This window comes from Rosa rugosa, chromosome 2, assembly GCF_958449725.1.
Source record: "Rosa rugosa chromosome 2, drRosRugo1.1, whole genome shotgun sequence".
In the NCBI taxonomy this organism is placed as follows: Eukaryota; Viridiplantae; Streptophyta; class Magnoliopsida; order Rosales; family Rosaceae; genus Rosa; species Rosa rugosa.
The window spans coordinates 63657913-63684960 of NC_084821.1; the positions used below are offsets into that span (position 1 = coordinate 63657913).

Below are 27048 nucleotides of genomic sequence, written 5' to 3' on the forward strand. Positions count from 1 at the left end.
TGAGCAAAGACAAACCCAATTCCATTATTATAGACGGCAAAGTTCAAACACTAATAAGACAACGACATAGTTCGAGATAAGACCAGCAACTAAGTACAATGTTTATCTGAAATGCATATCTAACTTGAGTACACTATTGCATTTGCATATGCATAACTTTGAGGTATCATAATCATTTATTCTTGGCAATGAAGAGGCCCCACCCATTTCTGCTCTCTAGAGTTACTCCTAACCAGCTTTGCCTTCCATTCACCATGTCATTGTAGTCCTCCTGAACATATTTTGATCGCAAAGAATCAAAATTTCATGAATGCATAGAACTGTAATAACATATCAAATGCCCAGAGAAAACGAGGAAGAAACTCACTTTAGAAAAGTCCCCAATGAAGTTGTCCTTCTCAACAGCATTTAAACTTTTATGAACTGCATGTACCGGAAAACAATTTGGTATAAGTTCAGCAGCCAACTTATTAAATATGTCATTAATGGCTATAATAGGTGGAAGAGCTATCAGTATTACAGTATCTAACTAGAAGGCAAAAACCAAGATTATAAAAGAACTAGTTGTAAGTAAAACATTTCAAAATTTCACTTTTCTCAGCTAGCTTTCGGTTAAACACTTTCTGTTGTTCTGTATAGTATATGAGTTCACCAGCCAAACACACAAATACATTTAATCAATTTGAAAAAGCCTTTACAAGCTTGCGTAATGCAAGAGATAGACATAGGAGAAACAAGCAATAATGAGAAGCACCTTTAGGTTTTTCTTTGCTTTTAGGTGCCTTAGTGGAAGGGCAAAACTCTCTGGAGATCTTTTAATATGTTAGGTAACTCTCTTGCATCCTTTCCTGGAACCAATTTTGCACCTAACACAACAGTACCAAAAGCAGATGCCACCATATAGTAAGAACAATGGTAAAACACTAACAACAACATCATAGCGATATTCCACTGCAATAAAAGGAAAGGAAGGGAAGAGAGAATAAACTGTGCAACCTGAATCCATTTCACAATTGGTTTTCCAGCATGGCCGGTGGAGTGACTGCACAGGCATAACCAAGCCAAATCAGCAGTTAGAGAATAGAAAAACAATCATCGGAATAAAAAAAAAATTCAACATAACTATGAACTTCAGACCATAAAATGAAAACTCACTTAAAACTTTTTGCCAGATTTTGACAACATTCTTTGGCAAGCACGGCTTCTCCTGACTCCCTCACCAATTTGTCCATTCTCTCCATCTGTTCATTATGGTGAAGACGAATAAAGAAAACTCTCAATATACAATCTCAATATCAGAGATTGAATACCATTAATCATGCAGGTTTGTTATCGTCTACAAGACTATTGATATAGTCATATAAAAATTTCAATTGAATGATCAATTGATCATACACCATGCAAAGAACCACACCAAGATAGCCAACAATGCCCAAATTTTCAATGAATGCAACTATCAAACAATCCCAATAAAACCCAGATAGCTATAAAGATAAAGGAATGAAATTTAACACAATAAAAGAAAAGAGGAGACAACTTTGTACAAACCTCAGCCCTTTGCATGTGAAGCCAATGAACAACTCCTTCTGTCTGGGACGAAGGCCATGGTCCCTATTACTGTGTCTCTCTAAAATCCTAATCACAGAGTCTGATTTTTTTCTTTGTTCCCCAATCTTGCTTCCTCCTGGAAAACAATTCAACATATATTCATTCAATTTGAAAAGACCCAGAATATAATGGCCAAAATATTCAAGATAATCAACATATAGTTATAAATGATTAAATGAATAGAAACTCCGGCAAACACCAGAGGTTTGAAAGAAAGAGAGAGACTTTGTTAGGAGGAAGGGAGGGAGAGGGAGAGGGAGAGAGAGAGAGTGATGTTGGGACTTGGGACTGCAAAGTGCTGCCGGTACTGGTAAGAGGAGAGTCGAGAGAGAGCGGGCGGTGCCATCAAGCCTAACGCTTAGGCGCCGTCTAGGCGGCCTCCCCTACCCTTTTCAAGAACACAGAGTCTTTTGTGTTTTGCCCGATGAGATTTTATCCTTCTATCTTTAGTAAAAAAAACTTTAATAAAAGATCAAAATATATCCTTTATTTTTTTTAATACTTGTAATTTTACTTGTTTATCCTCTTTCATTAACCTGGTTTTCATAGTATATCTATGAGGGGTATTTACGTAAAAAATTATATTTTGACCAACAAACACCTAATTTTTACTAGATAAAGTAATTAAAATAAAAGACTTCTAATACCCCAAATACATTAAACTCTTTTCATATATTGTCATCAACAAAAAAAACTCTTTTCATATAAAAGATGATCTAGAATCCGGATTTTCAAAATAGTTTTCGTAGATTCTTAGTATTAGTCAGCAATGCAAGTGTCTTCTAGTCGAGCCTTTAACCTTACTACAAAATCAACGAACAAAGATTAAAAACACCAAAACTTAAAAAAAAAAAAAAAAAAATTGAAATTCTGCAAGATTGAAAACCCTAGTTCAAGATTTAAGGTACTAAATGAGGAGAAAAAAAACTAGATAGTCGAGATAGATGAGACGAATTGCATGACAGAGACACTGCTGCTAGGAGTTATTGGTGTTTGGAGGTTCATACGAGAAATCACAGAGTAGTAATCGTCGAATAGTTCGAAAAACTAAGATAAATAGAGAGGCTGAATATATGTGAGATCGAAACTACATCGTTTCAATCCCAATCAATTGTTGCACACTATTTACTTTTGTCAAATTCCGTCCAGATGAAAAAAAAAAAAAAAAAAATTCGGCTAACAAAATTAGGGAGTTATATTTTACCCCTAATTCTTTTCGCCTAAAATTTGAAATTCGGTGCAACTAACCTCTTAAATTTTACTAATTATTTGCAAAATCTAAAACGCATAGGAGACAAAATTAAATTTCATCCCCAATTAAATTTTGGGACAAATATTTTTTGTCTCTAATTTAAGCTTATTTGTCTCTAAGTAGCATCAATGGAGAGTTTTGAAAAACAAAACTTTTAGGGACAAAATAATTTTTTTTGTCTCTAATAATGTGTTTGGGAGACGAAAAATTGGTCCGTCGCAAAAAAAATTGTCTCCAAATGGGTTTTCTCTAGTAGTGTTAAACATCTCTATGTACATAGACATGTGGAGCTCCATGTGTGTGAAATTTGTGTCAATGCATTGCATTTCCACTAGCTCACTTACTTTTGAGCTCGATCTATCCGTTTCCTTCTTCAATTCCATGTTGCTTCCTTCTTTAACAAAAAGCATGCATGTTCTTTAATTTGCAAGATTTCCTGGCATTGGATTTATCTATCTACTCGATCCCCTGTGATTCCTTTGTGGATCCATGCAACAAAGAAAGCATTGACCATCTTAACATTATTTAATTGAAAAGGATATGATATTGGTCCTCCATGCATCTTTCTGATTCATCCACTGATTAAAGATGTTTCTAAAAATTAATTTCCTTTTTCTTTCTTTTCTTGGGTTTTTAAGGACTAATTTGTACGTGTATTTAATTTGTCTATTGGCATCTCAAGTCCTAAATCTAAACTTCTAAAATCGAAAATCTGCAACCATGAGCCTTATTATGGTTCTAAACTATAGGGGAATATAAGATGTAATTAACGAGTTTCAGTATATATATATATATACATAGGATATTTCTCAGGTGCGGACGTCTGTACCGAAATTTCGGTACGGATTTTCTGTTTTCGACCACTTTCCGGCCACATTTTTACATCTTAACCGTTCAGTTTTTAGGTCCTAATGTATAGATCACCTCTGCAAAATTTCAGCCAATTTGGTGATCGTTAAGGCATCCAAAATTGCAATTTACACGAACGGACCGAATCTGTCGAACCGGAACCGTTCGTATTTATAATGGTAAATTGCAGTTTTGGATGCCTTAACGATCACCAAATTGGCTGAAATTTTGCAGAGGTGATCTATACATTAGGACCTAAAAACTGAACGATTAAGATGTGAAAATGTGGCCGGAAAGTGGGGGAAAACGGGAAATCCGTACCGTCCGCACCTGAGACGGACTGTATATATATATATATATATATATATATATATTCTCAACGATCGATGGTAAAATTGTAACTATTATTGTTCTATTAACATCAACCTCGCCAATATTATAGAATTCAAATTGAAAATTCTTAACTTTGCAGTAACGATATCCATACTTGCGCAGTTTATAATTTGGCAATCCCACTCAAACAGTTAATCTCTATGAAGCACGGATACGCGAAATTGAGTGTGAATCCCGTACCGATATGGGATACGGGTGTGATACGCTTTGAATATGTTGTGGATACGCAATGTATCTGACTTGGATACGTTATTATATAATTAAAAGAGCATAAAAGATAAAGACCTAACTAGATCAGACTTTCTTGTGCCGTTCTACATTACTATCCTCGAGTTCTCCTCTTCTTTATCACAAACACTGGCTAGTATGTTGTTTATGTTTCACATGTTTTTTTTCTTTCTAATATATATATATATATATATATATATATATATATATATATATACAGGCCCGTTCTAGGGCGGACGTCCGCACTGCCCCACAAGTGCGGACGTCGATGCTTCTGCAACAATCAGGCGCCGATGGCGGCGCGAATCTTGCTTAATTGAGGCCAGAGGCATCCCAGACTGCTTCTAGGCAGCGATCGAGATCGAAGGTTCTGGGTAGTGACCTCACCTGAAACTTCAAGGTTTTGGGCAGCGACTGCAAACGGTAGCCGGCGAGTCCACCAGTAAGAAGAAGGTCAAGATCGACCCTTGGCCTCCGTTCGGCAAGTCCCGCCGCGCCGTCGCCGCCTGAACAGAACAGAAGCATCGACGTCCGCACTTGTAGGGCTGTGTACGATAGAATGATGAAAGCTTTCGATCTTGGTAGATATTTGGCAAAAGTACGATGACGGGGAAGGACCGACTATTGGTAGCTTTAAATTCAAAGGGACTTTTACCTTTGTAAATGGTAAGCCTTTATTTTTATCTCTTTTAGCAGTGTGAGGCCACATGCTTGGCTGGGGATTGCCTAACTTTGTTTACGAATTGCTAAAAGATCCCATCGACTTCTGCACAACGTGTCTATCAGTCTATAGATCTTACACAGTTGCAGATTAGATTTTACAAAGTTCATCTCGAAGTTTTCGACTCTTCGTTCATCTGCTACCCACCAACCACGTCCCACCTGGTAATGTAGCTATGGTGACACACATATACGATTGACACAGAGCTAGCCAGTCATGGACTCATGGTGGTTGGTGATGATGCATGTCGAGTACGAATTATATATAAAGCATCTACGTAGCGACATGTGACGTTATTATATATGTATTAGTCGTCCAAATATTTTCATTAATACTTTGTTTTGCCAAAAAGGAAGATCTTTGTTGGTTAAGTAACCCATCCCATATAGATAAATGTAATGAACTAATTAATGACCTGCTTGATGAGAGAACTAATCGTATGAATTTATATATATTGTACGTGTTTATGTTCAATATTGTTGCATCTAAAATTAAAGGTTTATTATTTATAAATTTTGTTCCAATGGGTATTAACGATACATAAGTACAATATCCACAAATTGAGATCCATTCCAACCTGCATGGAAAACAAAAAACAAAAACATCAATGTGTTAATCTTATGATTGTGATCTTCACTTTGTCTAAAGCCATGCTTAATGTTTTGGGACTTGATGTTCATGTTTTGAGTTTAGGGTTTGGTTTGTACATTAGATTAAAATAAAGGGTAATTATCACAAATGATACCTGAACTCATCTTCTATCTGATCGATGATACCTGAACTTCAATTTTGATCACAACTAGTACCTGAACTTTTCGTTTCAAATGGTACCTATCACTAACTTTCGTTAATGTTCCATTAAAAATTGACATGTGCCAAACATGTGACTCATTTTTCAAAGATAAATTTGTAAAATTACCTTCTTTTTTTTTTTTTTTTTTTTTTTTTGTAATATCACTTATTTTCACTTATATTGTGGCAATGTGGCTACAAAAAGAGTTTTTCTATTGGAACCTCCAAATTTACTCACTCGACCTCCTTGCTTTTTACACATCTTATTAAATTTTCAAATACTAAATTTACTCACTAAACCTCACTCAAGTTCCTGAAATAACCTCACTCATATAATTTGCAAACAAACCATCATTAATTACATACTCATTCCTTAACTAGATTACATAAATCTCTTATCCAATAAAAAAGAAAAACACAAGGTATTGGGCTTTAAAATTTAATTTTTAATAAAAAAAGAATTGTTTTTTTTTACTTTTTTTTTTCTCTTGTAGATGTGCAAAAAAAAAAATGAAGAATAATTATCTTAATGTTTAATTATTTTCTCTATTTTCTGTACCTCATGATTAATTATTTAATAGTTTTTTAGATTTTCTTTTCATGGCTAGCTCTTTTTTTTTTTTTTTTTTTTTTTCAAATATAATAGATAGACTAGGATTTAGGTCATAATATGATTTCTTTTGTTATCCCTCACCAATATGCGTTCAACCTATATGATGATGGGAACTTTTATGTCACATGATCTTGATTATAGTTTTAATTCTTATTAAATATATATAAATGCGTTAATTTTTTTTGAATCACAAAAGTTTCATTGAAAGGGGAAATTACCCCAAATGTTTACAATCAAAATGTAATGCCTCCAGAATGAAGGCTGGCGGTCGCACAGACCAAATGGAACTATGACTAGCCTCATAAGCTGAATTAGCCAAACAATGAGCTACTCGATTACACCCACGTAGAGTATGTTGTATAACGATATCAGGTCGTTGCTGCAGCCTCCAGCGGATGTCATCAATGATGCCTTCGTCGTAGACATGAGTAAAATGGATGTCCATAATACTAGAGACAGCCTCCAAGCAGTCTGTTTCAATGACAACATTGCTGATCTGCATTGCTGTCACCAATTTTAAACCCTCTCTAATAGCACACAGCTCAACCTGCTTTGCCGAAGTTACATACGGGACAGGAGTTGCAAAAGCCGCATGAAACTGTCCTGTTTCATTCCACATAACACCCCCTGCACCACCACGATCAATGTTTGGAAGGAAACTACCGTCGACATTTAGTTTCCATGTTCCTGGGGCAGCCGGTTTCCAAAACTGCTTTTGTTTTGGGTGCGTTGGTTTGTCAGCACCATGAATCCTACTGAAGTCATCAAACCAAGCAAGCGTGCTAAGTACTAGGGCATCAGCAGGTTGCGTTGTATTGTTCCACAACATATTGTTCCTGTTCTTCCACAAAGCCCAAAGCATCATCAGGAGCTTTGCAAAAACTTCTTTCTTTAGATGCAAGGCATGATCCAATAACCAGTCCTTAAACTCAACATGGGGTACCAAGCTTCGTCCCAAATTAAAGGGAGGGGCAGTTAAGATTGCAGCTGCAGTAGGGCATTTGCAAAGGACGTGGTAAATGTCTTCATATGCATGTGGACACAGAATACACTGAAGATCACCCTCATACCCTTTGGTACTGAGTTTAACTTTTGTAGGAAGTAAATTGGAACAAGCACGCCAAATGCAGATCTGAACCTTACCAGGCACTTTTGCCTTCCATAGTCTCTTCCATAACTCCGCATACGGATTACCTTGAGATGTAGAAGTAAGAACGTGTTCTAATACTTTGGCTCTAGCAATCCAATAAGCAGTTTTAACAGAGTAGAATCCTTTTTTTTCAGGACTCCAACAAGGTTTGTCACAAAAAATTCTTCGACTAAGAGGAATACATAATACCTTCTGAGCCACGTCAGGTGAGAAACAGGCATACACCGCAGCTGGGATCCATTGTCTGGTGTGGGAATCAATCAAATCCGAAACTAATTCAAAAACACAATCCTGTGGTTTCTGGATCAAAAATTGTTGGCAGTGGGGGATCCATTTGTCTTTCCAAATGCTAACTTGGGTGCCATCCCCAACGCACCATTGCAGCCCGGCCTTGAGGACCGGCCTTCCACTGAAAATGGTTCTCCAAGAAAATGACGGAGAATCACCTAACTCAGCTTCCCAAAAAGAACAGTTTGGATAGTACTTGGCCTTATACAGTCGCGCAATCAAAGAATGAGGATTTGTAATAAGTCTCCAGCCTTGCTTACCAAGCATAGCAAGGTTATAAGCATAGATATTTTTAAAACCCATGCCACCCTCAAACTTTGTGAGGCATAATTTCTCCCAACTTCTCCAATGTATCTTCTTCTTGTCATCAGTGTCCCCCCAAAAGAAAGAAGCACATAGTTGATGAATATCATCACATAGCGATTTTGGCAATAAATAACAATTCATGGCATACAGAGGCATAGTCTGGGCTATTGCTTTAATGAGAATTTCTTTACCTGCTGCACTCAAGAGTTTGGCCTTCCAACTTACTAACTTCTTTGTTAACTTCTCCTTGATGTAAGCAAAAATGGCAGATTTGGATTTGCCCACCCTCATGGGTAATCCCAGATACTTATCATGCTCTTTGACACATTGAACTCCAAGGATGGTAGCCATTTCTTGTTGTCGGTCTGCCTGGACATTATTGCTGAAAACAACACTGCTTTTCTGAAAATTCACCTTCTGCCCTGAAGCCTTTTCATAGGTATCAAGGATCAATTTGTACTGTTCACACTCCCTATTTGTAGCAGAACCAAATAAGATGCTGTCATCCGCAAAGAAGAGATGATGTAAAGTAGGGGCTTGAGGACACATAGTAAGACCCCGAATGGTATGTTGGTGGATAGCTTGGGAGATTAACGCAGACAAACCTTCACTGCATAGTATGAAAAGATAAGGTGATAACGGATCACCTTGCCGGATGCCTCGCGTAGGAGTAATAAGAGAAGAAGGCTCGCCCTGAATAAGAATAGAATAGGTGACAGATGTAACACACTGCATAATGATTTGTATCCATCTAGGGGCAAAACCCAATTTGGTTAGAATAGCATAGATAAAGGACCATTCCAGCCTGTCATAGGCTTTAGAAATATCAAGTTTCAAAGAGAAAAAACCTTCTTCTTGGTGTTTTAGCTTGTGCATGAAGTGTGCTGCCTCATTGGCTACTAACGTATTATCAGAAATCAGTCTGCCTGGGACATAGGCACTTTGCAATGGGGACACAATATCAGGCAACCAGAGTTTGAGTCTATTTGCGACAACCTTGGAGCACAGCCTGCAAATAACATTACAAAGGGCTATAGGTCTGAAATGCATCGCTTCCTTGGGGTCTTTGATTTTTGGTATCAGGCATAGATAAGTGTAATTTGATTCAGTCCACATCTCCCCATGAGTAAGTAGGTTTTTCACTGCCAAACAAACATCATGGCTCACAATACTCCAATATTTCTGATAGAAAAACGGAGACATACCGTCCGGGCCAGGACTTTTGGATGGATGCATTTGAAAGAGAGCCTTTTTGATTTCTTCGTCAGTGTAGGGAGCCAATAACGCATCATTCATATGATCTGTGACCTTGCATGGTGTAGCCGTAATGACAGTTGCAAGAGCTTCCATATTAACAGTTTCTGCCGCAAATATATTCTGAAAATAAAGCTTTAAAATCCTCTGGATCTCAAGGGTCTCAGATTGCCAAACATTGTTTTCATCAAGTAGTCCCCTTATTGTATTCCTACTCTTACGATTGCTTGCCTTCCGATGAAAAAAAGAAGTATTCCTGTCCCCGTCTTTAAGCCACAGAGCCCTAGACCGTTGCCGCCAGTACTTCTCCTGAAGAGACAGTAAATGACTGTATTGCACATGCAATTGACGTTGCTCCTCATATAGTTGGACTGAGTGGGGCTGTTTCATCAAATCTGTAAGTTTTTCCTGAATCACACGCAGCTCAGTCTGTTGTTTGTTAAAATCAGTGCGATGCCATGCACGAAGCCTGTGCTCCAGCGCTTTTGTTTTAACCCCAATTTGCTGCAAGGCATTACCAGTCGTAGGCAAAGCCCATTCTTGTTTAATAATATTCAGGCAGTCATCACGCCCAAACCATCCTTCTTCAAAACGAAATGGCCTGTTAATCTTCCTCCAGACTAGTGGTTCTTTGTTGGCCTCAATTAGCAACGGACAATGGTCAGACTCAGAAGGACTGAGGGTGACAACTCTACTATAAGGGAAACGCTGCCTCCATTGGGTGGTTTGAAAGCCCCGGTCTAAACGCTCTTTCGTATATCGATTTGACCAGGTAAAGCGACTTCCAACGAAGCCCATATCACTGAGTCCACACCGAGTCATCGTTCTTCGAAACTTTGTCATCGCAGCCAGCGCTCTGGGAGGCCCTCCTGACTTGTCCTTTCGTACCATGACTTCGTTAAAATCTCCTGCCATCAGCCATGGCAGGTTACAGATCTGTGCAGCCAGGGTTTCAATAAGCTGCCAAGTTCTATCTCTGCCACCTCGAGCAGCGACTCCATATAAACCTGTAAACCGCCATAGATCAGTTCCTGTCTTGCCAACTTCAACATCAATGTGATTGGGAGAATGGCTGCGCACATTCACATGAGTATCATCAGTCCACAGAATAGCGAGTCCCTGTGAGTTTTCTTCATGAGGGACGCAGAAGCTGTCCTTGAATCCAATGCGGTGTGTGATGGAATCGATGGTACTTTTCTGTGCTAGGGTTTCCGAAAGGAAGATGAGAACAGGTTTCTTGGCCAAAACGATATCCACTAGGGCTCGCTGGGTTTCATGATTAACTATCCCTCTGCAGTTCCAGACCACAATATTGCCCTGAAGCATCTCGGGAAGGATTGGTACCGGCACAGTACGGCGGTTTTGGTGGCAGCGCACAAGGAGACGGCGTTGCCTTAGGGTTTTTTTCTTAGGGTTTTCGCCTAGTAAGATCACTCTTTGGGGAAATGATTTACGCATATAAATGCGTTAATGAGTATGTAGTGAAATTAGAAAATAAAAATAGATAAGGAAAATAATAAAGAATGTAATATAATATTATTGAATTGGAAAGTATAGAGAAATTAAATATAATTTTTTTTGGGTATAATTATTGTCCTTAATAGTCATTTTATAAGAGGTTATATATGTCATTTAATAATTCATAATAGAGTGAGGTCCACTGAGCAGATTTGGAGGTCTCAATAGAAACGCTCCTACAAAAAATGAGACTATCAAAAGGAAAAACTTTCAACTTCAATTAAAAATATGAATGACAGGAAAAAAAAAAAGAATTATCTATACTATTATTAATAGAAGAGGCTTTGTTAGCCAAAATGCATATGAAATTACATATGGATCCTTACATCATATATTAATTTGAAATTATATTTAATAACTAAGGGATAATAAGGTAAATAACAAAATCAAAATTGAAAAAAAAAAAAACAATAATTTACTTATCTGCAGATAACTTCCCACTTTCCCACTATGTGCATTTCATCCAAGACAAAACTTCCCACTATCTGTAATAACTCCCCACTTATTTTGAAAAAACTTTTCCATATTTATTTAATTAATAATTATTCACACCCATCGGGTGTGTTTAAGGAAAACTGAAATTGGGAGAAAATTGAGTCGTGCTTTCATTGATAATAGGGACCTCTTTATATAGAGGATTACAAGCATAGAGATAGAGTTGTACATGGAAACATAATCGTACATTGATTGGATATCTCCTAAAATTCTCCGAGAATATCTCTAATATAAACCCTATTTCAACTAGAGCATTGTTTGGGCCAGACACATATTCTGGAATTACTTGAACACTCACCCTTGTGTCGCCCAAACGTGGTGCTCCTCTCGTTGCCTCATTAAAAACCTTGCCGAGTAACAAAAACCCTGTGGGACAAAAATAACCTCGGTCGAAGGGGAAAAATAGCACAACACACCCTTCACGTCTCGAGACCATACATGTAGACATCTCCCCCTGATGTCTGCATCTCCCCCTGATGACAACGGTCACGGAAGTTCGGATAACTTCCGCAAACGATGCTACCAACATGTTTCTCGAAAGTGGAATTTAGGCAATGACTTAGTGAGCAAGCCTGCCGTACTGTCCTCAGATTGAACCTAGTTCACTTTGATCTTGAGGAGAGTTTGTTGTTGCTGATTATCCTTGGTGACGTCGCTTTTGATGTAGCCTTGCTTTATTTGTTCAAAACAAGCAGCATTATCCTATATGCTCGTAGGCTCATCTGTGGTAGACTTCAAACCACAAGTGTTCGAACATGCGTAATTATGGATCCAATCCATATACATTCACGAACCACTTTGTGAAGAGCAATAATCTCTGCATTGTTCGAAAATATAGCGACTAGGGTCTATTTCTGTAGACCTCCAAGATATCATGGTCTTTACCCATGGTGAACACTTAACCAGTTTGGGAAGACTTTTGTGTGGGTCAGAGAGATACCCAACATCAGCAAAACCTTCCAAAACACATGTTGTTTTGGGATGGGGATAGTGGACGCAGGCCAGTGTTGGCGGTGTTCCTGGTGTGTGATGGGTCCGAATCCATCGTCTCTCTGTAGGAATAGAACAAGCTCATATCAATCGTACATCTCAAGTACCGAAAGATATCTTTTACATCAATCCAATGGCGTCGCGTTGGCGCAAAGCTATATCTAGCTAACAAGTTCACAACATATGAGATGTCCGGTCTTGTGCATTGAGATAAGTACAATAATGCGCCTATTGTACTTAAGTAAGGCACTTCTGCCACTAGCACATCTTCGTCATCATCCTTTGGACGAAGATGATCCTTTTTAGGATCAAAACTACGGACGATCATGGGGTTGCTTGAAGGCTTGACATTGTCAAAATGCCTAAGCATCTATCAACACAATGCTCAAGTTCCAAACTGAGACACAATCGTGTTCTCCCAAAATCTTTCATCTCAAACTTGGATTTCAAGTGTTCAGCGGTTTCCCTTAACTTTTTAAGGGCTTCTTATGAAGATCATGTCCAACATGAACCACGATAGAATCCGAAACTTGTTATGGAAACGCGCGGGCATATCCCTTCCCAATCAAGTAGTCACTTTAATGAGCGTTTCAACCTTATTGTGAACTCGCTCCGTGGTCTAGAGCCACTTAAATTGGGTAAATGAAGTCCACAATGAACCTTCATGTATATTCAGTATCTAGATCCCCATAGAGATATGTAGTGACCACATTCGTAAGCTGCATGATCAGTTATTTGGAAACTACCAAATTGACAGGGTAGTGGAGTGCACTGACATCCATTACGAGAAATTATGTCTCATCGTAGTCGATTCCAGGGCGTTATGTGAGAAGCCTTGCGCCATAAGGCGAGATTGCCATATCTTTTTCTCATCACGCTTTCTAACGAAGACCCATTTGTTAATAGGTTTTATGTTAGGAGGTGTTGGCATTACTGGCTCGAAAACCTTCCTCTTCGTTAGAGAATCCAACTTAACCTGGATCGCATTTTTCCATTTAGGCCAAATTTCTCTACGTTGGCATTCATTCATCAATGGAGTGTGGTTCGATATCATCGGACTCAACAAACTCATGCGCAACGAAATACGCGACTACATCATCAATTATGATGGATTTTCTATCCCACGTCTCATGTACACTAGTGTAATTTTCATAGAGCTCTATATTCTCAGGAATAGGTTCTTACGTTGAGGCGTCCCCCAACGATAACCATAATCCGGAAGATTCTCATGAGACGGATTTTGAGTCTTGATGATCAAAGGATTGGAATGTGCCAAAGTATCATTCGAACTCACTGGCATCTCACGCATCCTAGTTGGGGTCATGGCCTATAATGCCAGAGTGTCACTCTCTTTGGCGTTGGCGCCATGCCTACCTCCGTGTAGGGTGGCGCTACGTCCTCTTGTAGGGACGTCCATCCTTGCAGGCATGTTTGCAGCATATTTGTGTGATCTCGTCACTTTAACGGGGATCGAGATGAGACATAGTGGGGACAGGCCATGACAATTCATGTCGTTCCTGCTGAACATCCGTGTTCTTATCTCCCCCTAATGACGGGAAGATTGTCTCATCAAAATGACAACCCGCAAATCTAGCAGTAAGGAGATCGCCTTGCAAGGGTATGAAGTGGCGTACGATTGTGGAGTCTCAAATCCAACGTAGTTTCCCATTCATCTGTAAAGACCCATCACAGAGCGCTATGAGGCGCAATTGGCACGTAAATGTCACACTCAAATATGCGTAAGTACGATTCTTGTACCCAGTCACTAGCTGTAACGCAGAGGTAGATTGAGTGGCGGTGGGTCGTAGACGAATTAGCATAGCTGCATGCGATATTGCATCACCCCAAGCGGATATAAGGAGGTTGGTGCGCATTACCAATATCCTGACTACCATCGTAGTCATTTTCGCGAGACCATTTGGGTGTGTACATGAGAATATGATATCCAACATCAGTCCCAATGCAATAACCATTGAAAGTCTTCGATGTAAACTCACTAGCATAGTCAAATCCAATTGACTGAATATGATGGTTTGGGGAGTGAGCCCGTTGTCATATGATATGTGCTAGGAGTGTAGCATAAGCAGCATTATAAGTGGACAATGGCACAACACGTGACCAGCGTGTTTGCATGTCAAACCAACATCATGAGATATTTAAACGTCCGCAAGTTGGTTGAACTAGTCCACAGAATCCCCACGGATTCTATATAAGAACATAATGAGTATTTTTATATCCTTTGCATAGGACGGTCTCAGTCCTAATTTCCCTAAGGAACGGGCTTTGTAAAACAAGCGAGAGGCTTTAGAAGCAACCAATGAGGATTTTGGTTGGGCCTGAGCGTCTGAAATGCTATTTGAAGCAAGTTGGTGATTGCAGCATCACCATGATGGACGCCATCCATGGCGTCATGGATAGGGACTACGCCAGCCCTAGGCTGGTGGTGGACGGAGGCGGTGCCCTAGGCAGCCGCGTCGGTCACACTTAGTCCAGGAATCAACTTTTGATTCATGCTTCGTTTCGCTCGAGAGAAAGGATGTCCATGTGAAGTCTTTAGTAGACGGATCATCATATCATGACCAGGATGACCTATCCTGTTGTGACAAAGCCAATATGTGTCTAAATCCGAGAGATCTTCTATCATAATTTTTATTGGATTAATAGCTCGAATAGTGACATAGAGTCCACTAGAGAGACACATAAACTTCTCTAAGATGCGCCTTTGTTCGCAATCATTAGAGGCATTGCAAAGGAACTCATTTTCGTTCTCTACATGCGCTTTCGCATGGAATCCGTTGGTTATTCATAGGTGCGATTTGCCGTAGGAGCGTAGAGAGTTTCTGTGACAGTAATCAAGGTGCCATTTGGCAAGGGGAACTTGGTCTATTCCATGTCCTTGAATTAATACTGATGACCCAGCCATCGTAGTCACAAAGTAATATTCTCAGAATCAAAATTGAGTCATAATGAAAAGAACTCGAAATTTTATCCATAAGCCAACGGAGTACATCATTGTCTCTTAACCATTAGGAGAATCTAATCCAAATGCTAGCTAATGCAAAACAATGGTAGTCGTCTAACTTCTTTCGGTAATTCCAAAATAAATGTGACCAGGTGAGTAGAGAGATGTCGGTGGAGCAAGGCTCGCTTAAGTACCACTAATCTCATAACCTTCCTAGACATCACACTTACTTTGGGTGAGCCTACTTTGAAGGAAGACTAAACCATTGGCATTTACTACAAAAATATATGGCAATTGCCTATTACATCTCTTGGAAAAAATAAAGACTTAAATAGAATTGGCGATCTATTGATCCCAGCCAGATTTGTAGTCTTCAACCCTTCACTCTAGATCATCTTCTTGACCTTCTTGTTCCATATAGTGAGCTTCTCTTGCTTCACAATATGCTTTGTAGGAGGTGACAATTTCTTCACGAGCTCTACAAATGTGTGCCCAATGACCGGATACTCCACATCGAGAACATACATCTCTTTGCTCAGACTCCATTGATTGAGGTGCTTTGAAAGCGTCATTTAGATGGCTCTTAGTGTTGGTGGCGCCACTAACATGGCCAGAGGCGTTGCCTCCCTCTCTCTTTCCACGTTGACCTCTTCGGTTTCGTGTTCGCCTATTTTGACTGTTACCTTCCTTAGTAGAGCGATTATATGGACTAGAACGTCCAGAAGTATCCCTAAGATTAGGGTTTTGCTCTTGGCACCCTCTCTTAGGGGTGCGACTATAATTGGATTCTGGAATATTCTCTATTTCCACGGATCTCGAATTATAGTTCTTCACAAGGATGTTGTCATGATTTTCAGCAACATTCATAGCTCCAATGAGCTCATGAAACCTTGTGATCCGTCTAGCAGTAACATCAATTCGATAGTTCTTAGCAACCATCAATGCAGAGACGGGGAAGGTAGAGAGAGTCTTCTCAATCAACATCGCATTTGTGATCTCTTTACCATAGAATTCCATTAAGGATTTAATGCGAATTGCTTCCGAGTTGTAGTCAAGAACTGACTTGAAATCACAGAAGTGGAGGCTATGCCATCTCACTTCTAGGTCAGGAAGCAGGGAGTCACGGACGTTGCCAAATCTTTCTTCGAGTGAGACCCACAACATTTTGGGGTCTTCTTCATTCATACACTCGTACTGGAGCGAATCATTCATATGACGAGTCATTAGGATGATGGCCTTCGCCTTATTTGCCTCTAAGGCTGCTCTATTTACTTCCAAAGCTTGAGCTTGCTCAACAGTTAGCACGTCCTGGCTAGGCTCGAGAATCGTATCCAGGATTCCATCGGCCTTGAGATGCTGGCGGACATCACGAACCCACCTGTGATATCCAGAGCCAGTTGTTCCCAATGAAGCAAAGTCTAATTTGTTCAGGTTACTCATCCTGAAAGAGAACAAGAAAAAGGTTAGTTTCAGAGCGAAAAAGGCTACCACGAAAACAAATAAAATTTCTGAGCCTAGTCGCTTCCAAGAAATTCGATTCCAAGAGGGGTTAGATTAGATCGAAACAATGATGTTTGCGGTCGATCGTTTTATCTCAACAAACTCTAAGTTTGGAGGACTCTACAAGCTCCAAGCTTGGAGTGAGCACGAACCCCCACAGTTTGGCTTAATTTGGTCTCCCCTATGAAGAAGAAAGGGGGGTAGAAGAAGGGAGTTTGCAAGTCCCCGAAAAAGAAGAGAAATTGAAAAAAATAACTCTAAAAAAGGAAACTTTTAGTAAAAAATACCTTGAAATAGGTCATCAGAAAATTTGACCGGAAAAATTCGCTGGAAAAGTCATCGGAAAGTGGCCAGAAAAGTCGTTGACCGGCGTTAACCGGGGGGCTGACGTGGCAATGATGTTGACGTGGCGTGGGTCCCCCTTGCTGACGTGGCGTGGGTCCCTGGTGCTGATGTGGCTGTGGGCCTGTGTCAGTGGGCCTCTGCCTTGGGCTTGGGCTTCTGGGATTCTTTTCCTTTCCCTTTTTTTTTTTCTTTCTTCTGCCGGTTTTTCTGTTGGATTATCAGGCGGCCGGTTCAGCAAGTTTTAGGCCGATTTTTGGACTTTTTCTTCCGATTCTTGAATCTTCAGATCAAGGGGCTTCTGCTAGCAAAATTTGGTGGAAATTGGAGGTTCGGAAGATGGTGAACCAGTGGAATATTTTCTGCGGGTTGTATGGAACTTCCGGTGGCCGGTTCGGCAGGTTTCCGGCCGGTTCTGGTGGTTCCGCCGCCGGTTATGGGTTCCTGGGGTAGAGCGCTTCAAGTTGTGTGGCGGAGGCATAAAGGGTTCAAGGTTTTGTATTCGGATTTAAGGTTTTAGTTTCTTGAATCAGAGTTTGACTATTTGTTTCAGGGTTAGGGCTTCATGCTGATAATGTGTTTAAGGAAAACTGAAATTGGGAGAGAATTGAGTCGTGCTTTCATTGATAATAGGGACCTCTTTATATAGAGGATTACAAGCATAGAGATAGAGCTGTACATGGAAACATAATCGTACAGTGATTGGATATCTCCTAAAATTCTCCGAGAATATCTCTAATATAAACTCTATTTCAACTAGAGCAAGTAATCTCGAGTTTGGTCCAGACACATATTCTGGAATTACTTGAACATTATGAAAGTTTTGATAGGTTTTTGGTTTTAAATGTTTTATAGTTTGTCCAAAAAAAAATATTTTATAGTTTTATTGAAATGTTTTGTCTGTATCTATAAAACAAATTAATTTTTGTTGAGATCTTGTTTTTAAATTTTATTTTCATAAGAGGGTAGAGATACATTTTTAATTCTATTTTTAATTGAACTTCTATTTTTATTAATATATTAATTGATCAAAATATCTAGTAAACAAACTTATTTAAATGGATATTTTCGTCAAATTACTCTTGAATATAAGTCATGTGTATTGCACATGTTAGTTTTAACCGAACATTAACGAAAGTTAGTGATATCTACCATTTGAAATGAAATCGAAAAGTTCAGGTACACTGATTGTGATCAAAATTGAAGTTCAGGTATCATCGATAAGATAGAGGATAAGTTCAGGTACCGTTTGTGATAATTACCCTAAAATAAAATTAAGAGATTTAGTACATTTACCTTAATTCTAGGGTCATTTATCCCACTTACCCTATTACGTTTTTTTAATTCCCCCTTACCCATAAGGGAAAATTTTAGAAACAGTACATGAAGTTTAGCCCACTATGCATTTGTGTACACGAAGTTACAAATTATGAACTTTGGTACACCAAATGTAAAGTCCGACCCACTATATAGACACAACGTCATTAACACCGTTTACTCTAATGTCATTACTTATTTATCAGAGGGTAACTTAGTACTTTCACAAATTTCCTCTCTCAATTTTTTTTTTTTTTTTTTTAAGGCATTTCTCTCCGATTCTCGCTAGACTCTCTCTTTTTCAATTTTTCCACAAACCCACCCCTTTCTCTTCCTCCATGGCCGCGACCGGAAGCTTACCAAGCCGGAGATAGGCCACTTGCAGAAGGCCGGCGCCATACCTCTCCGCCACCTTCAGAAGGCCTATGACTCTCACTCTCTATCAGACCCCGAAATTTCCATAATGGAAAAGCCCGAAACGAAGAACCCTAACCCCAAATCGAAGAATTCCCAGAATTTCCGTCGCTGAAATCTCCCCGTCATTGCTCCGCCTCCATTTCCTCCTCCTCCTCCTTTGGTTCTCGTTGCTTGATTTGGAACAATTGGTGGCTGTGATGGGTTGAAACCTTTGCCCTCTTCTTTTTTCTTACTCAGATGGGTTGCTTTTGATTTGATTGTGTCTGTCTTTTTCTCTCTTCCTGATTTGGTGGGTGTGTATGATTCTAACTATTTGGTTGAGCTTGAAGAGGAAGTGAGAGGGGTTTGGTATTGGAGAAGAATACTGCAACGTCATTTGGAGAGTCTCCAGTAAATGTTGGAAGACAAAACATGCGAGGATTAATATAAATGGGATTTTGGGCGACGATGGTGGGCAAGTTCTTATGGAAAATTCGTTGTGGGCGATGGTGGGCAATTTCTACATCAAGAAATTGTTGTCAAAGATGAGATTTTGGGCGACAGAGGTGGGTTAGTTTGCGGTGGTGGTGTGGCGGAGAAATTGGGTCTGAAGAAGATGGGTGCGAGCTACGAGCCGTCTAGCTATGCCCTCTATTTTGCGAGAGAGAGAGAGATGGGTGCCCAGAATAAGAGAAGAGAGATAACTGGGTTTTTTTACTGTGAAGGGACGGTTTTACCCCTTGAAATACGACAACTGACACGAGACTAACGGCGTCATTGACGTCGTGTATGTATACTGGGTCGGTTTTGAAACCTCATGTACCAAAGTTTATATTTTGGAACTTGATGTACTGAAATGCATAGTGGCCTTAAGTTGATGTACCCTTCTCAAAATTTTCCCTACCCATAAAGACTCTAATAAGGTTTTCTCTAATACCCAATTAAGTTTTTTGTTTTTTATTTATTTTTAAGACTATTTTACCCTCACCTCTTTGTTACATAGAGAGAGAGAGAGAGAGAGAGAGAGAAACCATAGGAGACTTCGCCGGAGTCCAGTCATAGGCCGCTGGATTCCGGTTACCGGTCGCCTGAATCCGTTCACCAGTCACCGGCCGCCACCCACCGGATTTCTCTGAAAACCTCATCAGATGTCCCTAAAGAGGTCATCAGAGATCTCATAGGTCGCCGGAAATGGTTATTGCCTCAAAATAGACCTTTATTGCCTCCCAATAAATCTCTATTGCCCCCCAATAGACATTTATTGAGGGCAATAGAGGTTTATGAAACCTCGCCGGAAGTTCCCAAAGAGATTGTCGGAGATCTTATATGGAGTCGGAGGAGTTTGTTGCCTCCAATAGACCTTTCGGTCGCCGGAATGGGAACTAATCTCCCTAAAATTAGACAAATAAAACATTAATTAAAGAAAAAAAACAATGAGATTACATCAATTCAAAATATTTATTACCCCCCAATGAACCTTTAGCAGATCTCTATTGCCCCCCCCCCCCCAATAGATTTTTTTTTTTTCATTTTCTTTCCCTCTGGGCCTTCAGCCTTCTGCCCCAATTTTACCCAAAAAAAAAATTGATTTGGGCACCCACCGGTACTGCGAGAGATTCGATGATCCTCTCCCTTCTCTTCTTCCTTCTTCGTCGGTTGTAGGTCTGCACTGTGAGAGACCCAGCTCAACGGTGCTGTTTGATTTCCATATGGGCGAGTGTTTGGACCCAAAATGAGCATTTTGGCCTGACAAGGCGTGTCTTGGAGAAATTGAGCCAATGTCAGTGGCTCAAGCTATATATTGTCGACTAGTTCAAAATATATAATTTAGAGGCTAAATAAAGCCTACTTGCAGAATTATGGAAGATTATGCGAACTGCAAGAAAAGGAAATGATGGAAGCATGGAAATGAAAAGTCAACTTTAGCACATTTTCCTACTTCGGCTAGGAGAAACCGAGCTAAACAAGGAAGGAGGGGCGGCAGACTAACCAAACGAAATCCAAATGAGCTAAAACTCTCCAGATTAATTCTAGACATCCCAATGATCATTTATTATGAAGAGTGCCAGAGCTAGTTTTAAGTGGAAAGCTTTCAAACAATCAGTCCAATTTTCTGCAGAAGCAAAAATGGAAAACTGGACCTGTAAAGAGTCCAGCAGCGTTTCCGGCCCAACCACATGGAATTAAGCAATGAAATTCCACCACAATGATCTATACTCATTATGGATCATTTGATATGAAGAAATCGAAGGCCCATTCTGATTTCTTGGTAGAGATATAACTGAATGAATAAAGGAGCAGAAAGTGACTCAAACCTAACAAATTCCATTAGTGTTTAAGTGCTTAAACCTAACAATTCCATTAGAGTTTAAGTGCTCAAACCTAACCCATCATGATTTGTTTAAGGCCAACCACTATGGCTTGGTAGCCTATATATAGAGGCTACAACAAGTAACAATGGACAACACAATTCATCAAAGAATCTCTATGATCATCCAAGCCTCTCTAGAGCAAGCCCTCTCAGAGCAACCCCTCTCTTTCTCTTACCGGTGATCACACTCCAGTCCTAGTCTTCTCAGGAGCCGACTGTCAGTGCCACCAAACCCTCTGTCAAAGTGCTTCGGTCCTAGTCTCCTCGGGAGCCGACTGTAGTACAGCGACCACAACGGTTACGAAACCAGCCAAGCAAGGGTAACGCCCTCGCAAACCAGCTAAGCTAAAGTCACGCTTTGGCAAGCTCTCTCTACTTCCCGGTGATTTCGCTCTACTTAACCTACAACGTTGAGTATCGACTTGGTAACACAAGATAAATTCCTCACCACGAGGCACAGAAGACCCCTACGACGAGGTTGGTGCTCTCCTCGTCTACAGTCGCTCAAAAGAAGTCAGGTCAAGGGACACCCCCAACGACCGCACCCGAACGGTACTGGCACGCCGGTGTAGAAAAGAGACTGTTGACCAGCTGCAACAAAACTGGAGCCAAACAGGGAGCTCGAGAAACAAACCAGTAGGCACACCGGAATCTCTGTCGGAGTTTATTGCTCGGAATCGGATTACCCGGCTTAGAGATCGCTGTTGTTTATTGCCTGGCTGTTGGCGTTTGAGTCGCTGTCGGAGTCGAAGTTCGTGTTGCATGTCGAAGTCGAAACCGAAATCGGAATTTGGGCTGCACGTTGGAGTGGAAGTCGAAGTTCGTGTTGCACGTCGAAGTCGAAATCGAAATTTAGGCTGCACGTCGGAGTCGAAGTCGAAATCCGTGCTGCACGTCGAAGTCAAAATCAAAATCGAAATTTGGGCTGCACATCAGAGTCGAAATCGAAGTCCATGTTGCACGTTGGAGTCCCTGTTTGAGTCGAAACCGTGCTGCACGACGACGAATTGAGCCTCGATGCCGGACTGATTTGAGCCTCGACGACGGATTGAGCCTTGACAACGGCGCAATTCCGGTGGCCGGCCTCGGATTGAGCCTCGACGACAGCGCTGAGGAGAGGGAGAGAGAGAGAGAGAGAGAGAGAGAGAGAGAGAGAGAGAGAGAGAGAGAGAGATCGGGATGAGAGTGGCAGGCTGTAGTTTATTAATTAGTTTAAGGGCAAAATTGATATTTTACTTTAAATTGAGTGAGTAAGAATAAAATTTTGTTGGTTGGATAAATGAGAATACATTTGCTCAATTTTGTGCTTTGAGTCAGAGACCCTAAAATTAATGTAGCTTAGAGACAAGTAAAATATCATTAAAACAGTTTATGATCCAACTTCCAATCAATTTTCACACACTCACTATGCAAGGATCGAATCTTATTTCTATAATTTATGGTATTATATACGTAATCTCATAGTCATTTTCTTTGACATGTCATGCATGCAATGATATACCTTTACCAAAACAAACAATCACTACCGCCGACAAGCTTTGGTTCTTTAACTTCCTGTACAAGTTTTTCGATCAAACTTATCCAATACTGAAGCTTCTTGGTTGCTTTTCTATCAATTAAGAACCCTAATGAGGTCGATCCAAGGCCAACCTAATCATGAATTCCTACCTATTTCTGCACGTGGGTTCAAACATAGGAAGCTAAATTTGACGGTATACAAATCAAAAATTCAAAAGGCCGGGTACGCAGTACGTGTATATCAACTTTCAGATGGGTCCTGAACGAGAAACATCGACAAGTTTACGTGACCGAATTGATGGAAGGCCACCTGGGAAAGCAAGAAATTAAAGGAAAAGAAAACCCTAACAGTAAATGTACGTAGGAAAACTTGTTTGTCTTATCATTCCCACGTAGTTATGGACATATAGTCAATCCCTTATCCACAATAAAAAAATTCTGGCTGCCTTTTTCTAAGGTCAAATTAGGGGGTCGTTTTGATTTCTCTTTGGCCTAATTACGTAGGTTTATTAGCAAATACCTTTTTGAATTTTCTCTGGTTGAAATCTTGACGTAAGACCGAATATTTACATGTAATACTTACTTGTCTTCTTCTCAAAAGTAATTCTTTGCTTTATCTCAGTAATTGACCAACGATTAATTCCACCATGCATGCACGGTTGAAGTACTTTATTTCGTTTAATTAGAATCTTATTTTTGCTATCAAATTATCAATAACTTAGGGGTACGTAGAGTCCTTCTTGAATCTATTAGAATCTAACCGAAGTACAAAGGAATTGAAGCACATTATCAAAGAGAAGGAAATTTGCCCAATTAAGTAAATAAACATTTAACTAAATATGCATCTCTCTTGAATGGAAAGATGAGAAAGAAGAAACCCTCTTTTTCTTTCTTTTACTCCAAGAAAGAGGAAGGACAAAAGAAAAACGAAAGGTAATATTATGATTCTGACTCATGAGCTAATAGATCGAGTGTGCAAGGGGCTGGAATATTCACTTGGGTTGCTTCTGATTTAACTATATTGCTTTACTACCTAGGAGCCAGTAACTTTTAACTTTATTAATTAACTAGTGCAGGGCAAACATTCATGATTCATGAGCCATGCAATAGCTGAATAGCTAGCTTCAAGTAACTTAATTGGGTTGTTTTGATTCATAAATGTTCCTTCATGCAATTTTTTTGAGTCAATTAAAACAAACTCATCTTTCACCTTAGATTTAAATAGGAAGGTAATAAAGTAATAAACTGAAGTTATCTCTTTAGGAAAGTTTCACTTATCCGTATGTAGGAGAATAGGTTTCAATAGTCGAGATTAGAATAGAAAATTTTTGAAAAATTAATCTAACCAAAAAAATAGGAACGCTAGCTTTAATCAAGTTTAAGAAAGCTCATTCCTTTTAAAAAATTACTTGTCAAATTATTTGTAAATGTTACTAATCACCATTAACATTATTTCCGAAAGTTCCTTTCACTTATGTTTGCATAAGAAAAAAACGTAAAATCTACAAGTGTGATACAACAACTTTTTATATGATAAGAAAATTTATCAACGGTCGAACAACCTATAAAGTATAAAATTGAGACAGTATTTTCACGGCCTCAAAAAAACCTTATCCGAGAAAAACCTAGGGACTCTCATGCATATCACCCCAACCCTAGTTTTGGATCCCTTAAGTTGCTCTGCCCCCGTGTTTAACCAAGTTAGTGGGGATTTCCCTTTGCCTTTATCGCAAGAAAGTGGTCAGGGCTGTTTGGTCATATCAAGTTGACGGGAGTTGGCGTCAGGAGTGGGTTGGAAAGAGACAAGCTGATCAGACAGCTCCAAAAGAAACCATCTCCTCGAAGAAATTGGGATCATCAAGTCATTTAAAAACCAGTTTAGAGGTTAAGAGCCAAAGACAACATTGTCAAGGCAAGGCAAGCTAAAACCCCTCAGCTCCCAAACCCAAATATTTCCAAACCAAGAAAAGAAAGGAATTCTCAGCTTCTCTATATCTCCCTTCCTCTTCCTCTGAGTTCCTTCCCAATCCTTCAGATTCTCTCTCCCTCTCTCTCTATCTATCTATGGAAATTTCTAGCAGAATTGCCAGAATCAATGCTTTTCTTCTCTGTTTGCTCTGTTTCTCAGGTACCATGCATTATCGGTTTCTTTATTTTTTCTCTTGGTTTTTGTGTTTGGTACATTGTTTAAGTTCATTTTTCTAACCAAAATTTTGTTATGTTTTAACAGAATTACAAGGAGTTACATCACTTGGCATCAACTATGGCCAACTCGGCAACAATTTGCTAGAACCACAGAAAGTCCTAGACCTCTTAAGCTCCCTTAAGGTCACAAAAGCAAGAATTTACGACACGAATCCTCAAGTACTAACAGCATTTGCCAATTCCGGCGTTGAGCTAATGGTGACAATCGAAAACGCAATGTTAGGCCAGTTGATGAACCCCCAAGCAGCCCTTCAATGGGTTAACGCCCACATCAAGCCTTATGTCCCCGCCACGAAAATATCCAGCATTGCGGTAGGGAATGAGGTCTTCACCGACGATGACACAACCGTGCTGCTAGATAATCTTGTCCCAGCCATGGTCAGCATTCAAGCGGCACTAACTCAGTTAGGCCTTGACTCAAACATTAAGGTCTCAACACCTTGCTCTTTAGCAGTGCTTGAAGAATCCTACCCGCCTTCCGCGGGGAGCTTCAAAACTGAAGTAGCTGGTGTCATGTCACAATTGTTACAGTTTTTGCAAACCACAAAGGCACCTTTTTGGATCAATGCCTATCCCTACTTTGCATACAAAGATAGCCCGAATAAAATTTCTCTAGACTATGTGCTCTTCAATCCCAATTCGGGCATGATTGACCCTTATACCAAGTTGCATTATGACAATATGTTGTATGCTCAAGTAGATGCAGCCATTTTCGCTATGGCGCGGTTGGGGTTCAATGGGATCGAGGTCAAGGTTTCGGAGACGGGGTGGCCATCCAAGGGCGATGCCAATGAAATCGGTGCAACTTTGCAGAATGCTGCTATTTACAATAGAAACTTGCTGAGAAGGCAATTGGAAAATGAAGGCACACCTTTGAGGCCTAGAATGAGGCTTGAAATCTATGTTTTTGCTCTTTTCAATGAGAACATGAAGCCTGGACCAACTTCAGAGAGGAATTACGGTCTATTTCAACCTGATGGAACTATGGCTTACAATGTGGGATTGTCTGCCTTGTCAACTACTTCAACTACCTCATCAACCTCGACAGCTTCAATTTCTGATCTCACTTCCTCTGCCACAAAGGTAAGGAAAAAAAAAAAAAAAAGATTTTCTTTCTCACCATTTATTTATTATTTTCTTTCATTCTTTTTTTTCTTCTTCCTATATAACTAGTATTTACTGTGGTAAACAGCCAACAGCAATGGACTTTCATCAAAGCTGGGTGAGCTGCATCTTTGTTTGTGTGGTGACCTTCCAAGTTTATATGAGAAGACCATTTTAAGCAAATGACAAATGGATAAATGGTAGTGATGTAAATAGTACTTTTTGAAGAGGAGGGATTTACTCTGCGGGTTAATTTCTTCAATTGGGTCTTTTTAGATTCTCAATGATCTTCAGAAACAGAAGCACAAGAACCAGAAATGGATCATCATATATATCATCTTCATCGTCGTCTTCGATCAGCTTAGCAGTTAATTTGTTAGAGAAGATAAAGCCATTAGTTGACTTTATTAACTGTGACAAGTAGTAGTCAAATTAAGATGCTGTAAAACAAGATTTATTTCTCAATTTAATTTCTCTGTCATTTATTAAAACAAAGTATGTATGCATGTACAAATATGTGGTTGTTAATTAGAGAAGAAATTAGAATATATAGAGTGAGAATACCAGATGGCTCTCTTCATTGGTTGCAAGGAAAAGCTTTTTCCTTTGGAACGTGGAATCCATAACTGTTCCTGCTTCTATAATATTTTCTCACATTTGCTTTCTGTTTATGACTCTATGACTCTTTCTCTCTTAATATATATCAAATCAAATATGATGCATAAAGTTCGAGTATAAAAATGAGATAATGAGAGAGCCTAAAGTACAGAAAAGGGAAGGCTTTCTTTGGTTCTTTTTATTATCTTGATGGATCAAATAACATATATTGGGCGGCCAAAGCTTTATTCCTCACTGGCCTATTATAACCGTCAGCAT

At 39.6% G+C, this 27048-nt stretch overlaps 2 protein-coding genes and 1 long non-coding RNA gene across 4 annotated transcripts; 1 reads left to right on the forward strand and 2 right to left on the reverse strand.

The window, feature by feature from the left end:
* On the reverse strand, positions 1-2037 carry LOC133732962 (uncharacterized). 2 transcript variants are annotated; one of them, XR_009857428.1, is made up of 7 exons: positions 1834-2037; positions 1549-1684; positions 1156-1241; positions 997-1042; positions 755-866; positions 368-423; positions 1-271 (listed from the first exon to the last, which is right to left on the reverse strand). It is a non-coding gene; the product is annotated as an uncharacterized LOC133732962 (long non-coding RNA). The 2 variants fall into 2 exon arrangements; XR_009857427.1 differs by having other exon boundaries at positions 1549-2036.
* A 4633-nt stretch (positions 2038-6670) lies between these two features.
* Positions 6671-10780, reverse strand: LOC133731267 (uncharacterized). The gene has a single exon (XM_062158683.1). It carries the CDS (start codon positions 10778-10780, stop codon positions 6671-6673), a length of 4110 nt encoding a protein of 1369 aa, XP_062014667.1.
* Positions 10781-24741: 13961 nt separating this feature from the next.
* Positions 24742-26797, forward strand: LOC133732964 (glucan endo-1,3-beta-glucosidase 14). The gene is made up of 3 exons (XM_062160567.1): positions 24742-24991; positions 25094-26151; positions 26261-26797. Exons 1-3 carry the CDS (start codon positions 24928-24930, stop codon positions 26348-26350), a joined length of 1212 nt encoding a protein of 403 aa, XP_062016551.1. The 5' UTR covers positions 24742-24927; the 3' UTR covers positions 26351-26797.
* Positions 26798-27048: the final 251 nt, after the last annotated feature.

Excerpts from the sequence above, each read along its gene's own strand:
- LOC133731267 (XM_062158683.1), bottom strand. The coding sequence starts at position 10,780 with ATGCTTCAGGGCAATATTGTGGTCTGGAACTGCAGAGGGATAGTTAAT.
- LOC133732964 (XM_062160567.1), top strand. The coding sequence starts at position 24,928 with ATGGAAATTTCTAGCAGAATTGCCAGAATCAATGCTTTTCTTCTCTGT. Across the intron at positions 24,992-25,093 it reads CTGTTTGCTCTGTTTCTCAG|AATTACAAGGAGTTACATCA; the intron begins GTACCATGCATT and ends ATGTTTTAACAG. Across the intron at positions 26,152-26,260 it reads TCACTTCCTCTGCCACAAAG|CCAACAGCAATGGACTTTCA; the intron begins GTAAGGAAAAAA and ends TGTGGTAAACAG.